We start from the raw sequence: 15,190 nt of genomic DNA, 5'->3' as shown, positions 1-15,190 counted from the left end.
AAAAGGAATTAGAAATATGACACTCAAAATGACTGCAGAGATTCGACACAATTAGAAAAACCAAAGAAAGAATAGAACAGATGAAACTAAGACCACTAGCACTAAATTACGCAGTTAATTGCAACGGATTATACTTGATACAACCTTGAGCATATGAACTCAATGAATATGTCACATTCTAAATGTGGATAGACGCATCAAACGGGGCATATGAACTCAATTATAATATCACTTTATAAGCCAAACTGAAAATCTGACATCTAAGAATCAGCAATAGAATCCGGTATACATCTGGCCTGATAGTTACAAAACTTTCTAGTTTCCTAGACGTTGGAAACTGAATAGCAACATTAGGGGATTATCAGAAAAAAATCCTTCATGTACTCGGCTCGTTGTGAACGGGCTCATCAGTTGAGTCGCTGAATGAAGAAGCCAGGTATTGAGCAAGGCTTTGCTGAGAAATTGATGTCTGTGGATCTTCAGTAGAAACTTTAGCTTTTTTCATAGTAATGGATTTCGGAAGCCAGGACTTATCAGTGTCTTGTGCGTGAGTATCCTTCGCAATAATAGGAGTCAACATCTTCCATGGATCTTCTACCATTTCCTTTTTATAATACAAATCTGGTCGCTCTTCTGCTGAAACATACTCATGTGACCCTCCTCTCCTGCCACTCATTCTTGAACCTGGAGTTGTGCTATTACCAAGTGACAGACCCCTGCCTCTACCAGGCTCAGGATGCCTGCTTCCTCCATGCCCTGATGCATGGTTACTACTGTAGTAGTTCTGACCTCTGCCTCTACCATAATAAGGATGATCCTCTTGTCCAAAGCTACGATTACCAAAATGCCTACCTCTTGACATGTTTGATGGGCTTGTATAGTTAAGGGCGCCTGGTCCACCCCAGGCATTTGGAGGATTACCTTGTGGTCTGCCTGCCAATTCCATCGGCTGCCCAAGAGGACTCTGATTGAAATGAGCTCCCGGCACTTGGAATATCCTTTGATCAGGACGGTTAACACCTGGAGGTTGATATGACTGGTTTGGAGTCATACTTTGATATGTAGGTCCCGGAGTCATATTTTGATGTGGAGGATTACCTTGTGGTCTGCCTGCCAATTCCATTGGTCGCCCAAGAGGACTCTGATTGAAATTTGCTCCCGGTGCTTGGAATATCCTTTGATCAGGATGGTTAACACCGGGAGGTTGATATGATTGGTTCGGAGTCATACCTTGATATGTAGGTCCTGGAGACATATTTTGATGTGTAGGTCCTGTTAAGAATAGAAACAGACAATCAATGAAAAGAAGCATCCACATACAAAAATCAACTGAAGCATTCAAACAACAGAACATTCTCTTGGCAAGGGTTTTCATAATGGCTATACACAACTACAAGGCAATTGCCCATTTTGCAAGTATGCAAAAGTATAAATCAACTACTAATTAATTTCTGCATTATAGTGAAGTTATCAACTCTACTAATGGCAAAAGAGCACATCACCAGTATTAATGATTAATATCAAAAGCAAACATAAGCTCATTTAAAAAGACAACATCAATATCAATACCATAAGAAAATAAAAATAAGAGACAGGGAATATAAGAAAAAATTACTCGGGAGCATGTTGAAGTGTCCGTGTGAGACCTGAGGAGTGATGTTATCTCTCCTACTTCCAGAGAATGCTGCCATAGGGTCAGTATAATAATCAAATCTTGGAGAAAAACATTTAGTTGGAATGGAAGTGCTTTCTCCTTCAACAAGAGGGTTTGAAAGGCCACCAGATGCCAATAAACTATCAGTGTCGGCATTAACTGCTGTATTAGCAGCTTCAATTCGCATTGCCTTCAGCCTTTCCCTTCTTTTCTGAGACTCCTCCATTATCGCACAATGCTTAAAAATGAATCAATCCGCTGCAGAAACAAACATATTTGTTAAAGCGGCTTCAACTCTCAAAGAAGATTTATCAATGCAAAAGAGTAAGAAGGAACTTATTGTCCAATATTAACCCTACAAAGTAATATGTAGAGATTAGTTATTGGCTCATTTCCTCTGCCTAAAGCATAATTTGGTTTAATGAAAAGGATTAGACTGAAAACCCAATTATATAGCTGATAAGATCATTACCTTGTCAGTGCACATTCAAATCATCTTCATCACACCCACCGGTAGACTCTTTCATAAATTTTTGGAGGACAATAATAAATTTCCATGCTTCACAACATGTATTACAATACAGAATTTTCACAGACATGCACACATTGCACTAAACAATAGAAACTTCAAGTTTTGTATAAATTCAACCCTCAAACACCTACGACATAAACCATTTTTCTACTCTTAATTCCCCAACACATGTTCACATAATTTCTGAAACAATAAATAAGAAATAGAAAAAGGGAATAGGGAATACAATTGTTTCTGACTGATGCTTGTGGCCGTGTCGATTGAGTCTGTAGAGGTGGTGAGTCCCGACAAAGTTAAGCCTTGCGGCTGGACGAGTGGAGGACGAGTCAGGAGAGGGGTTGGATTGAAAGTTTTGCTGTCGTAGTCTTGAGTCGGAGGCAGCTTGCTGTCGCGAGCCTAGGCGACGGAAACTTCCGGCAGGTGGTCGAAATGCGGCAACGACGGCGACGGCTAGGAGATGGCTGTTGGCCGCGAGGATGACTCGCCGCTGGGAGGCCTTGGCGGCGACGAGTTAAGTCGCGAATTCGGCGCGGCGGTTGGTGTAAAGAATCTGTTTTGGGGTTTAATTTAATGTCTCTTGAGTTGTGAAAGAATTGAAGGAAGTTGACGGATTGGAATGAGGGAGGGAGGAGTTTAGGGTTTGGTTTTTCGGAATTGGGGATTTTGCTTTCGTCGTCTTCTTCTTCTTACCCTTTTTTTTAAGTCGCAAAACTTGCATGCGGGCGCCCGCATGGTATGCGGTCACCCGCCTAATCAACGTTTATATATTTATTTTAAGGGAAAATATGCATGGTTGAATGGTGGCTCAGTGGTAATAGGCGCATATCACTTCACTTTTCAATAGGTCTCCAGTTCGAAACCCCTTATTTCAGCATTTTTTTTCTTCTCCCCCCCTTTTGTTTTACACTTTTTTGAATTTTCTTTTTCTGGGTTTGTTTCTCTTTTTTTTATTTGTTTTTTTTTCCTTTTCCTGTTTTATTTTTTTTTATTATTATTTTTATTTTACTTTTTGCAGTTTATTTTTTATTTATTTTCTTTTTTTTCCCTTTTCAGTATTTTTTTACTGTTTTTTTTTCTTTTGCATTATTTTATATATTTTGATTTTTTTATCTTTTCGGTATTTTCTTTTTTTTCATTTTTTATTTATTGTTTTTCTCTTGTCTTTTTTATATATTTTTGTGAAAAGTATAATATTTTAAAATATTACATTCTTCATGTCAATAATTATTTTTTATTATAATAATAATTATTTTGAATAACGAATAAATAAATACTAGAATAACGAAGAAAATAATCAAAGAAACATAAAAGTATACATTTGTACAAAGAAATGTATATGTTAGACTACATAAAAGTAAATATTTCCGTTTGGGTTTAGCATTCAAGGGTTAGGGTTTAGTATTCATTATTTAGGGTTTAGTATTCAAGGTTTAGAGTTTAGTATTCAGTGTTCAAGTAATTACAAAATATAGAATGACAGGAAATACTTATAGAAACATAAGTATGCATTTGTACAAAGAAATTGTACAAAGAAATGTATATGTTAGACTGCATAAAAGTAAATATTTCCATTAGAGTTTAACATTCAAGGATTAGGGTTTAGTATTCATTATTTAGGATTTAGTATTCAAGGATTAGGGTTTAGTATTCATTATTTAGGGTTTAATATTCAAGGTTTAGGGTTTAGTATTCACAATTTAGGGTTTAGTATTCAGTGTTCAGGTAATTACAAAATATAGAATGACAAGAAATACTTGTAGAAACATAAATATACATTTGTACAAAGAAATGTATATGTTAGACTACATAAAAGTAAATATTTTCATTAGGGTTTAGCATTCAAGGATTAGGGATTAGTATTCAAGGTTTATGGTTTAGTATTCACTATTTAGGGTTTAGTATTCAGTGTTCAGGTAATTACAAAATATAGAATGATAGGAAATATTTATATTAACTTCTTAATATGTAGAGTCATACTTATTTTCAAATGTAATAGTTATACCTAACAAATGTATACATTATTGAAAAAAAATGTAAACGTGATGAAAAGTAATGTTTCAAAATTATTACATTTGTTCACGATAAATGTTACTTTTATTTATGGGAATTTGTACTTTTAGTTATTTGCTCAAATAAATATTTTTGTAAGAAAAAGTAGTTATTGATGTGAAGAAAAGTAATGTTATTTTCACTCATTAATATATTTGTGCTAACAAATGTATATTTTATACTTATTAAAAGTAAATATTGTCTTAATAAAAAGTAATTATTTATATGAAGAAATGTAATATTTTAAAATTATTACTTTTTACACGAAAATTGTTGATATAAAGAAATGTATGTATGTTTTAAAATTACTTTTCTTCATTGAGATAATTACATTTCATCATAACAATATTTACTTTGAAATAACTTAGACATAAATATACAAATTTAAAAAAGTAAAAAGCACAAATGTATATTTTATACTTATTAAAAGTAAATATTCCTATTACGGCTCATGATTTACTGTTCAGAGTTTAGGGTTTACGATTTTAGTATATATAATACTTTATATTGAATGAAAGTAAATACTTATATCATAAGTATATATTTGTGTTAACAAATGTATATTTTATATTTATTAAAAGTAACTATTATCTTAATAAAAAGTAATTATGCATATGAAGAAATGTAATATTTTAAAATTATTACTTATTTTTATGAAAAATTTTATTTTTACTTACGAAAATTTGTAATTTTAATTATTTGGTTAAGTAATTATAGTTGTAAGAAAAAATAATCATTGATGTGAATAAAGGTAATATTAAAAAAGCACATATAAATGGGAAAAAATAGAAAAAAAGTGTTGAAAATAAAAAATTAAACAAAAAAGCCATAAAAAAAATTGAAAAAAAATGAAAGACAAAAAACTAAAAAAAAGAAGCAAAAAGGAACCAAAAAAAGAGAAAAAACGATAAAGCTAAAAAAGGAACAAAAAAAAACAAAAGAAAAAACGAAAAAGACAAAAAACTGAAAAAAAGAATAATAAAAAAGCGAAAAATGGACAGAGGGGTTTCGAACCCTGACCCTTAGAAGTAAAAGGCGCTGGCTTTACCAGTGCACCAGAAACTATACTTTTGTTTTTATTTACTAAAATCATTTATATAACTATTTGATCTGGGTCGGGGCCGCATAGCATGCGGGCACCCGCACCCAAGTCTAACCCTTTTTAAGTAAAAGAAACAAAACTAAAAATAAAAAGTTTATTGTCAGTAAATTTAAACTGTTTTCAGAAATGAGAAGATTGAACTTCTACCCTTCCACTAAAAGTGACACATATTTCATTTTATGCAGATCTATTATAGGTAATCTGTTTTTATAAATAAAAATTTAATTCTTAAAAAGATGTAAACCCTATCACTTATAATGAGACGGGAAAGTATGTATTTTTCCTTTTTTCATAATATGTAAGTTTTTTATATAATTTTCATTTAATTGTGAATTTTTTTTTTCTAATTTCAATTTAATGTGATCGTAAAAAATTAGTACGTTCAACACACCAAACATCAAGCAACCAAATGAAATAGGTAATTGCTTATAAATTCAAAATACTACATCGGACGATCAAATAAGAGTAAAATTTTGAAATAGCCAAAATGAAGCATAAAACACAATTTATGGCCACACATTGAAAAAACACAAATTTTGGCCATTTTTATTGATTTGGACGTTTTTGCCCTTAATGAGGCGGATTGGGTAGGATCAGGCACGCGGGTCGCGTGCCGGGTCGGGTTAGGCACTTATGGCACTATTAGTGTCATAAGTGTCATCGGAAATCCAAAATAAAACCAAGTAAAACAGTCATTTTGGCACTTATGGCACTATTAGTGCCATAATAGTGCCATAAGTGCCAACGAAATTCAAAATAAAACTAAGTAAAATAGTCATCAGCACAAATACAGAAACAACAACATCATTTAAACCCTAAATGGAACATCTAAACCTAAATGGATAGTCTAAACCCTAAATGGAACATCTAAACTCCAAATGAATAATCTAAACCCTAAATGGAATATCTAAACCCTATGGGGAAGTGTGCACTTATGGCACTATTAGTGTCATAAGTGCCATACGTGCATCACAGATCAGATCAGATCTGTCGATGGCTGAAATCGAAGGAGGCGGAGATCAGATCTGCCGATGGAGGAGGCGGCGCAACGATCAGATCAGATCCACCGCCGCCGCCTCATCAGATCAGATCCGCCACCGCCTCATCAGATCAGATTTGTCGCCGCCGCCTACTGATCAGATCAGATCTGCCGACACCTGGTGCTCCTTCGCCGGCGGCGTAGTCAGCCTCCGACTCCGCCGTGGTGGCGGACGATCTCACCACTCCGACGCGGCGAAAGCGGCGCTGGCAGATTAAACTCCGGTTCGTGAGAGCATTCGACGACAGGCTCAGAACTCTGCGACGACAATTGAAGGACGGAGGATAGTGGAGCAGCTCGGCGGTTTCACTTCGGAGGCCATTTGAGTTCAGCGCAGCGGAAGAGGCAGCCATTGGAGTGCGATGGAAAAGGGGCAAATTAGGCATACCGCCTAATTAATGGCTAAAATTTGATGTTTTAAGATTTGAGGCTAAATTTTGATTTTGTATGCCCAGTACTTCATCTCATTTAAGGGTGCATTCTCTTTGGCTGCAAATTTGTCATGAGAAAATGAAGGATAAACAAAATTTAACCCTTTAAATTCTTCATTTCTTTTTTCACATTTCCTACTTGGCACTTACTCATTCCTCATTTACACTACAAATGAAGGATAATATTATCACACCATTTTGTTTTTTATTCTCCTTGTTAAAATTCACAAGCCTATTTCAGAAGCTTTACACATATAATAATATCGAAAATAACGATTTTTTCATTATCATCTTGTTTCTTTCTAATGTTATTAGTAATTTATAAAGTTAATTTCACATAAAATGATGTTGTTTTCCTTTAAGTGAGATAACATCGTTTTATTTGGCCGTCCAGTGTGTACATCGTGTCATCCCTGATGACCATGTCAAATTAAAATTTGGAGAAATCGGCGATCGGATCAAAATTAGAACAAAAATAAAAGATGGTGTATTATGATAGAAAAAAGCTCAAGTGCAATCCTCAAATTCCTGAAAATGTTTTGGATTTATTTATAGGCAAATAATCCTTTCACTTGGTCGTCTGGTGTGTCCAACGTGTCATTTTTCGATGCCTGCATTAGATTAAAATTGGAAAAAAAAATGACGATTGGACCAAAATTAGAAAAAATAAAAGATTATGTATCCAAAAAAGAAAAAAGAAAAAAAAAGCCCTTATACAGTTTTCAAATTCCTAAAAACGTTTTGAGTTTAGAAGCAATTAATCCAAACTAAAAATAGTTCAATAATATGAATAATAATGATTCAATAGTAAAAAACAAAAAACTTGGTGAATCAATTACCATACACGTAGATCAACAGGAGAATAATTACCTGTATTAGTAAACTACATACTAAACGAAGAACTCCTTTTCGGCTGTAAACTGAGTATCTTCTTTATAATAGGATTAAGCCTTAACCTATGTGGTATGCTTAGAATTGTTTCATTTCAATAATTATCATATATAATCTTCATTATTAATTAATTACTTAACTATTACATTCTATATAAAGATTCATTAATCTTAATAAATATAATTAATAATAAATGTATATAATAATAATAATAATAATAATAATAATAATAACTTACATATAATTTAAATTAATAAATTTTATTATTTATTTTATCTCGATAAAAATTAGATTTACATGTCTGACAAGAAAAAAAAATTATAATTTATATACAATAAATGATTTTAATTGAATGTTAGTCATTAGATGTATATTTGTTTATTAATTTTATATTTCTCAAAAGCGTATATATTATATGTATATGTTGCAATATATTATACTGTATGAATTTATATATATATATATATATATATATAAAATTTATCTTCTTAATTTACATGAGACATGCACGTGTATGTAAATTATAAACGGGTTCGGTAATTGATTTACATGTTTGAATAATAAGGCACAAATTCTATAACCCGGTTACTTTAAAATAAAATCTTATTTTATGTCTATCAAGATAATTAAAAATTATTTTTGTTTTTTATAAAACATATCCGTACATTTTATTTGTATAGAGAAGAAAAATATATTTTTCATATCTAAAAACTTTATTTGTTTCAGTTTCGTCAATAATAATAATAAATAAATAAATTATGAAATTAGTAATGCATAAATGAAGAATTTAGATAAAGAACAATAGAGGATATGATGTTAAAATACATTAGAAACCTTTAATTATGTATTAAATTTATAATAACTTCAACCGAATGAAGAATTTATATAAATCACCTCATTTCACATTGATTTTTTTTAATAAGGTTTCACTAAAATAAAACTTATACAAGAAGAAGCTCTTGCTCTCCAAATTAAAAATCTATATTTAATTGGCGGAATGATTGAGACTAATATAATTTGAATTGCTTCAAGCGAGATGATTCTCGAAACCCAATTAAATGATGATACTCACAAGTTAAATTCGTTCTTTCAAACTCCAAACGAGATGATTCTTGCAACCCAATTATAATATTTGAAGCTAATAATGCATAAAAGTTTGTCAAGATTTTTTCAAGTTCCATACAAAATGATGTTTACAAGCTAGTTATGATATTAGAAGCTCCAAATCATACAATCTCACAAGTCAAATTTGATTTTTAAACCTCCAGATAGTGATGTTAAAAAAATTGACACATAAAACTTCATTTTTTTGTATTTTAAGATCTAGACGAGATTATGCTCGAAAGTCTGGTGTTCAAATATTAGATGTCGTCTTTCGGGCTGTAGATGATAATATGATCCTATAGGGTGATTTAGACGAGATGATGCTCAGATGAAATAAAATATTCAATATTGATATTTTTCTAAAATATTATTAAATAAAAATTTATATAAAAAGAATATTTATTATTCTAACAAAAGGTTAAAATTTAATTGAGGAATATTATTCAAATTAATATAATTTCAACTATATTACCTTAAATTAAATAAATTTAAAAATAATTTATATAAATAATTATTTATACAAAAATAATACTCCCCCGTCCCCAAAAATTATGCATAAAAGTTTGTAGTAATGATAGTGGAGAAATGGTCTCACAATGAAAGAATTATTAAATATATTATGAGTAAATAGTGTAAGTTAAAATGGTAAAATTGTTAGAATTATATGTAGGATAATGTCTAAAAATAGGATATGCATAATTTTGGGGGCCGTACCAAAAAGGAAAGGTATGCATAATTTTGGAGAATGACGGGAAAGGGAGTATCATATAATTTAAAATAATTTTCCGTTGAATTTCGACGGATTACGCATTAGTTTTTTTTATAGATTCAATATATCGTAACTTTACATCTTGTGTGGAGAGGCTATTTATAGAGAAAATTACAAGGATAAAGAAGTAAAATGCTTATAGCTCACCTACAACACATGAATTTTATGCCATCACTATCAATTTAAGTGAATTCGTTTATCTAACTAACAATTTTATCTGGAGCTCCATATATCCACGCGTTCCTATAGTATCATTTTATTTAACTAACAATTTTATTTGGAGCTCCATATATCCACACATATCCACGCGTTCTTATATATCAGTTTATCTAACTAATAATTTTATCTGGAGCTCCATATATCCACGCGTTCCTATATATATTTTTTTTGATGAAATTACATTATAAATAATACAAACCACACACACACCCCACTTAGTGGTTATTGTGACCGAGAGTACTCGAATCTGTGACCTCTTGGACAACAAGCAACCACCCTAACCACTAGGTCATCCCAAGGGGACTTCGTTCCTATATATTTATTCCAGCGGTGCGAAGTCCAGGACTAAAGGCAATGTTCCAATCACTTTATTGCTGATGTTCGACACCAATGTACTTGTAACATCGAAGACGGGCAGAGATAAATAATTGGTGAACGACTCGACGAAAAAAGTAAGATTTCAGATAAAGAAGAATAGCCAAAGTGACGAAAAGATACTTTTTTATTATAATGCGAGGGTAATTTCGTCCGCCTAAATTAAAATTAACTACAATTAATAATATTATATTCTCGAATAACTATTGATTTTTACTATACTAAATGAATATTTCGCACGACTATTCAACACTTGGAATTAATTCCAAAACAAATAAAAGCTTCAATCACAATAAAAGATGTCCCAATAAAAACTTATTGTCAAAGATATCACCATATTGTCTCAATAAGATTACATACTATACATACAAATGTAGAGTACAAGTCCAAGGATGGCAGCAACTACATATACGTAAACTACATGAAGCTCAAAGCTTACTATGTTTATTGATATTAGATACGTACATAACTTCTCATGGCAGCAGCAAATCAAAGTATGATCGTGCCGGTGAAGTGATGATGGTGCGTACATTATAATCATAAACGCCAGCAAAAACGAACAGTTCCACAGCAACAGCGGCAGGCGTATATATCCTAGAGAATAAATAAGAGTTGTGAAACATTTTCAAGAACATAACAAGCTAACTTTCCCTAATAAGAAGATGGGGTAAATCGCGTCGAAGCATACAAACTTTCATAAACTTTTTTTGCATATGAACAAAAAAAAATTGCCTCAAAATACACAAACTTTCAATTGTTTTAATTCTTCACATAATAATTAATTTTTGGCAAATTAGTGTCATCATGGCTACCTAAAATAACGTAGACATCCAACTACCCCATTTAGTACATCAGCCATTTAAGCCAACGTAGACATCCAACTACCCCATTTAGTACATCAGACATTTAAGCCATGTAGACATTTTCAGATGTCCAACTCAACATTAATTTTGAAATGTTGAGTTCAATTGACAACCGTGTGAAAAATAAGTTTGTGTATATGAGGGCAAAATTTTTAGTTCACTTAAAAATCAAAATTTGGTGAAAGTTTGTGTATTTAAATGCTATTCGTAACATATATGGAATGAGATCTGTTGGTCTTTTATTATCGTATCACTTACAGTGGTAATCGATCCTCCAACGCTGGTTCTCTCCTTTCTTCCATTCTCCGAGCACGACTGTGGAGCCATCGTGGACCCCACCGTGATGCCTCTCGCCGTGCAGAGCATCGACATTTAGGCGAATGTTGTTCACCATTCGCACTGCCTTGTAGCCATCACCCAAGTCCTTCTCCGTCCACAAGATGGATTCATCAAGAGTATTAGGATTGTATTGAACCAGTTGCACCTGCCACATTCAAACACACTTCTCTAAGTAATTGGATATATATACGAGTTAGATCACGAGGCCAAAGTGTTTTTCTTGGTGGGGTATCACTGATATGTGAAGATTTGTTTTCTACTTATGGGGTGTTTACGAAGTGCAATAGAATAGATAGTTAAAAGTTAATATAGGCTAATCTACCATTTACTTTGATGGATGGATTAATTTGAACTTATTTCAATATTTGATCGTCTATTGTTCAAATATTCAATCATAAATTTTTCTAGGTATCTATCTATCCATTTTTACACTTTTAGTCTTGCTTGAGTCACGCAGTCGACAGAAACCGGTAAACTATGACACTAAACAAGAACTTCTAATTCCATCTCAAGATTAAAAATTTAAGGCTTTTGAAAAGGTCCAGTATATTAATTACAGCTAACTCAAGCTAAAAAAATTAACAAAATCATGCTCTAATCTATATATGTATTTCTCATTCCACCATAAGATTACTGCAAAATTTATATCGCACTACTAAAAAATCGTACATATAGGAAATAGTGTTATCGAAGCCAGAAAAATTTATTGTGTTGGGTTCTATAAATTTCGAGTTCGAGATTTCAATAAGATAGATAGTTTTCCAATTATTCAGTTTAATAATTCGTACAAAATATCGAAAATTTGAAAGAAAAAAAAAAAAAAAAGGATTGGTGAGGGGAGCCTTGCTAGCTCGGGCTCTTGAGATGAAGAAAAAACAAAGAGACGAAAGCTAGCAATAACTGAATCAACGTAGTTATTTTTCTCCAAAAATAATCCTCTTTGTTACCGTACAGAATTTCTAGGGCTCTGAAAAAAAGAAAATAAAATAAAAAGATAAAAGAGAAAGGGATAAGAGAATTTACAGGGTGGTTAGCACCAATAGAATGCTTCAAGGCCTGGCCGGTAGCTTTGTTGACCAAAGCAAAACTTGGCAATCCTTCTTGATCCCTCACTGTCATGCTGTACTTGTCATCTTTTATCCAGTGCTGAAACAAATCAATTTATCATCATTTCAAAAAATCCCCAATTTCAAGAGAGAGAGAGAGAAAGATTAGTACCTGGAGGGGGTCGGTGGGATTTGAGCGTACAAGAATGACCGTGCCGTGGCTTATGGAGAGAGAGTAGGTAGGATCGGCCTTGCAGTACATCTTGACGGAGGGTCTGCTGAAGATGTCGACTGGCGGCGGAGAGTGGTGGTGGTGGTCTACCACCACCACGGGAGCAGGTGGCGACGGAAACACAACTACGGGAGTCGGGTGGTGGTGGTGTGGTGGGTGGTGGTGTACTACAGGTGGGGGTGGTGGGTGGTGGTGGTGGACTGGAGGGGCTGGGTGGTGGTGGTGCCCGCCGGCGGGGCGGTGGTGGCGACGATCCATCAGCGTGTTTGGTTTGGTGGGATATTTTTGATGAACAAAGTTTCAATGAATATCGGAGAAGACTTGTTGTCAGGTATTTATGGGAGCAAGACTTAGGAGTTAAGACAACCGCGTCAATACTATATTCAACGTCAATCTTCATATTAATCTTTTCATTTGGATTACTGATTAGTATAATACACGGAGAGGTTCACCCTAAATAAAATAACAACCAAATATCATTCTTCGATTTTTAAGGATTTATGAACTTCATACAAAAAATGAAGTTCTCAATATAATCATACTGCTGCCTTCGTCCCACCTTCACAATCCACTTTACTTTTTTTTTTTTATATATTAAAAAAATACAATTAATATTACTTGATTAATACAAACAATATGTAATTATTCAATTTTATCCATAATTATTCTATGTTTCACTATATTTAAATAAGATTATTTTAGTAAAAAAACACTTAATGCTAATATAATTATAAAAGAGGATATTGAGACATCTCAATAAAGAATAAGGGACTATGAAGATGAGACGAATGGAGTATCATATACACACGATTAGGTAATAGTGAGAATGATTAATTTCATAAGAAATTAGGATAACGAATAAACCAGTATATAATATTGAATAGACTGATTGTAATTAATGCATAAATAATCTCAATTCAGTAATTGATAAAAATTTTGCACTCTTTAAAATTCGAATCTAAATTTAAATAGTTATTCATGAATTAACAACAACTTATTCAACAGTATATATTTTGACTTATTCGTATCAATTCTTGTGAGTATATGACCATAATTTTTCGGTTAAATATTTTCTTTAATATAATAGAATGATCAAATATTTTCTAATTATCATCTATGTGATGCTCATATAAAAGTAAAAAGTTATCGTTGATGCATGGACATAAAAACGGCTCACGTTAAGGCTTTTAAATAAGAAAGTACAACAAAAATAAAATACAAATTTAAAAATATATGGAAATTCTGAAGAGCTTAAAAGATTCGATCGGTGATGCTCATTCAAAAAAATGCATCTTTTTTTTGGAGGTTCATTTCCTAAAAAAAACTCCAAGATTAAGCATTTTAAAAAATATTGAAATTAAATTAATAGTTTATCAGGGTTGGAAATAAGTCAAATGAATAAAACAGAAAAAAGTGCTAAATTCAACTTCCAGTTCAAAAAAAAATAAAGCTAATTAATTATATTTTGAATGAATAATGAAGTCCATCATGTGATATATTAGGTCTATAAGTTGATATATTGAGGTAATAAAATATGACTTGCGATGTAGTGTGTATAAATAGAAATGAACTATTTTTTGTACACCTATCAAAATAACAAAAATAAACTATTTTAAAGGACGATTGAATTATTAAATTAACAATAGAAAATCTATACTATATTAAAACAGCAGTTTTCAATTAGAAATTGATTTCAAATCAATTTGAAATTGATTTGAATGGCAATTTTGAAAATATATTCAACATGAAGGTTACAAATAAATTATATCCCACTCACCCCACTATCTCACTTACACATTAACCCATTCAAAAAATTCAAATAAATCCACTAATATATTATAAAAACTAACGATCAATTATATAAACAATGCATAGATAATATTATGATTATAATATACGATCAATTGAGTATAGTAAATCAATTGAGTATAGTAAATCAATTATAATATTTATAACTATTATAATTGATTTACTATTTAATATATATATATATAGTATATATATCTTATTATATATATATACAAAATTATTTTCGTGCATTGCACGAGGGAAAATACTAGTGATAATCGTAAAAGGTAACATACAATTTGTTAATTTTAGGAGGGATGGATTTGAGTCCTAAACCTCTATATTTATAGAAAATGTCTTCGTCATTTGATTGTTTTGAATGGATACAATTTGTTACTTTGTGCGTTTTATCATTCATGGTTTATTTTTTTAGAGACAAATATTTTAAAAAAAATAAAATTATAGTAATATAAAAGTACGTTAACTCATATTTTCTAAAATATTTAATGATTTTTTAGAAAATATGTAAAAATACTTAAAACGGTATAAAAAATAAAACAAGCTATAGATATTGTACGTAGAATGGAGTATTATTTATCAAGTATATTATTCTAATAACATAGTAACTCTCTTGACGTGTCATTCTTTATTTAATGTCACGTAGTTATATGATAGAGTAAAGATGGTTAATGTCGGACCGCTATTTTTGATAATAGTAATAAATTAATTAATTAATATTATGACACACCAAACAGTC

At 31.6% G+C, this 15,190-nt stretch overlaps 2 protein-coding genes across 6 annotated transcripts; both read right to left on the bottom strand.

Annotated features, from left to right (window-relative positions):
- Window positions 1-211: 211 nt before the first annotated feature.
- LOC131010444 (protein SICKLE) lies at window positions 212-2,895 on the bottom strand. Of its 4 annotated transcripts, none has more exons than XM_057937971.1 (4): window positions 2,127-2,895; window positions 1,616-1,912; window positions 1,099-1,272; window positions 212-1,020 (listed from the first exon to the last, which is right to left on the bottom strand). In XM_057937971.1, the coding sequence occupies exons 2-4, from the start codon at window positions 1,878-1,880 to the stop codon at window positions 377-379; spliced, it is 1,083 nt and encodes a 360-aa protein (XP_057793954.1). In that variant the 5' UTR covers window positions 1,881-1,912; window positions 2,127-2,895; the 3' UTR covers window positions 212-376. The 4 variants fall into 4 exon arrangements, with proteins under 4 accessions (XP_057793954.1, XP_057793953.1, XP_057793951.1 ...); XM_057937970.1 differs by having other exon boundaries at window positions 2,413-2,894; XM_057937968.1 differs by having other exon boundaries at window positions 212-1,272; window positions 2,127-2,894.
- Window positions 2,896-10,465: 7,570 nt separating this feature from the next.
- LOC131010443 (ricin B-like lectin R40G3) lies at window positions 10,466-13,197 on the bottom strand. Of its 2 annotated transcripts, XM_057937966.1 has the most exons (4): window positions 12,586-13,197; window positions 12,391-12,513; window positions 11,287-11,512; window positions 10,466-10,759 (listed from the first exon to the last, which is right to left on the bottom strand). In XM_057937966.1, coding segments are annotated over exons 1-4 (669 nt in total). In that variant the 5' UTR covers window positions 12,904-13,197; the 3' UTR covers window positions 10,466-10,757. The 2 variants fall into 2 exon arrangements, with proteins under 2 accessions (XP_057793949.1, XP_057793948.1); XM_057937965.1 differs by having other exon boundaries at window positions 10,466-11,512; window positions 12,586-13,111.
- Window positions 13,198-15,190: the final 1,993 nt, after the last annotated feature.

This window comes from Salvia miltiorrhiza, chromosome 2 (genome assembly GCF_028751815.1).
Source record: "Salvia miltiorrhiza cultivar Shanhuang (shh) chromosome 2, IMPLAD_Smil_shh, whole genome shotgun sequence".
Taxonomy (NCBI): domain Eukaryota; kingdom Viridiplantae; phylum Streptophyta; class Magnoliopsida; order Lamiales; family Lamiaceae; genus Salvia; species Salvia miltiorrhiza.
This window is presented reverse-complemented; position numbering and strand designations above follow the sequence as displayed.

Excerpts from the sequence above, each read along its gene's own strand:
- LOC131010444 (XM_057937968.1), bottom strand. The coding sequence starts at position 1,880 with ATGGAGGAGTCTCAGAAAAGAAGGGAAAGGCTGAAGGCAATGCGAATT. Across the intron at positions 1,273-1,615 it reads ACACTTCAACATGCTCCCGA|GACCTACACATCAAAATATG; the intron begins GTAATTTTTTCT and ends TATTCTTAACAG.
- LOC131010443 (XM_057937965.1), bottom strand. The coding sequence starts at position 12,903 with ATGGATCGTCGCCACCACCGCCCCGCCGGCGGGCACCACCACCACCCA. Across the intron at positions 12,514-12,585 it reads ATCCCACCGACCCCCTCCAG|CACTGGATAAAAGATGACAA; the intron begins GTACTAATCTTT and ends GATTTGTTTCAG. Across the intron at positions 11,513-12,390 it reads CTATTGGTGCTAACCACCCT|GTGCAACTGGTTCAATACAA; the intron begins GTAAATTCTCTT and ends TGAATGTGGCAG.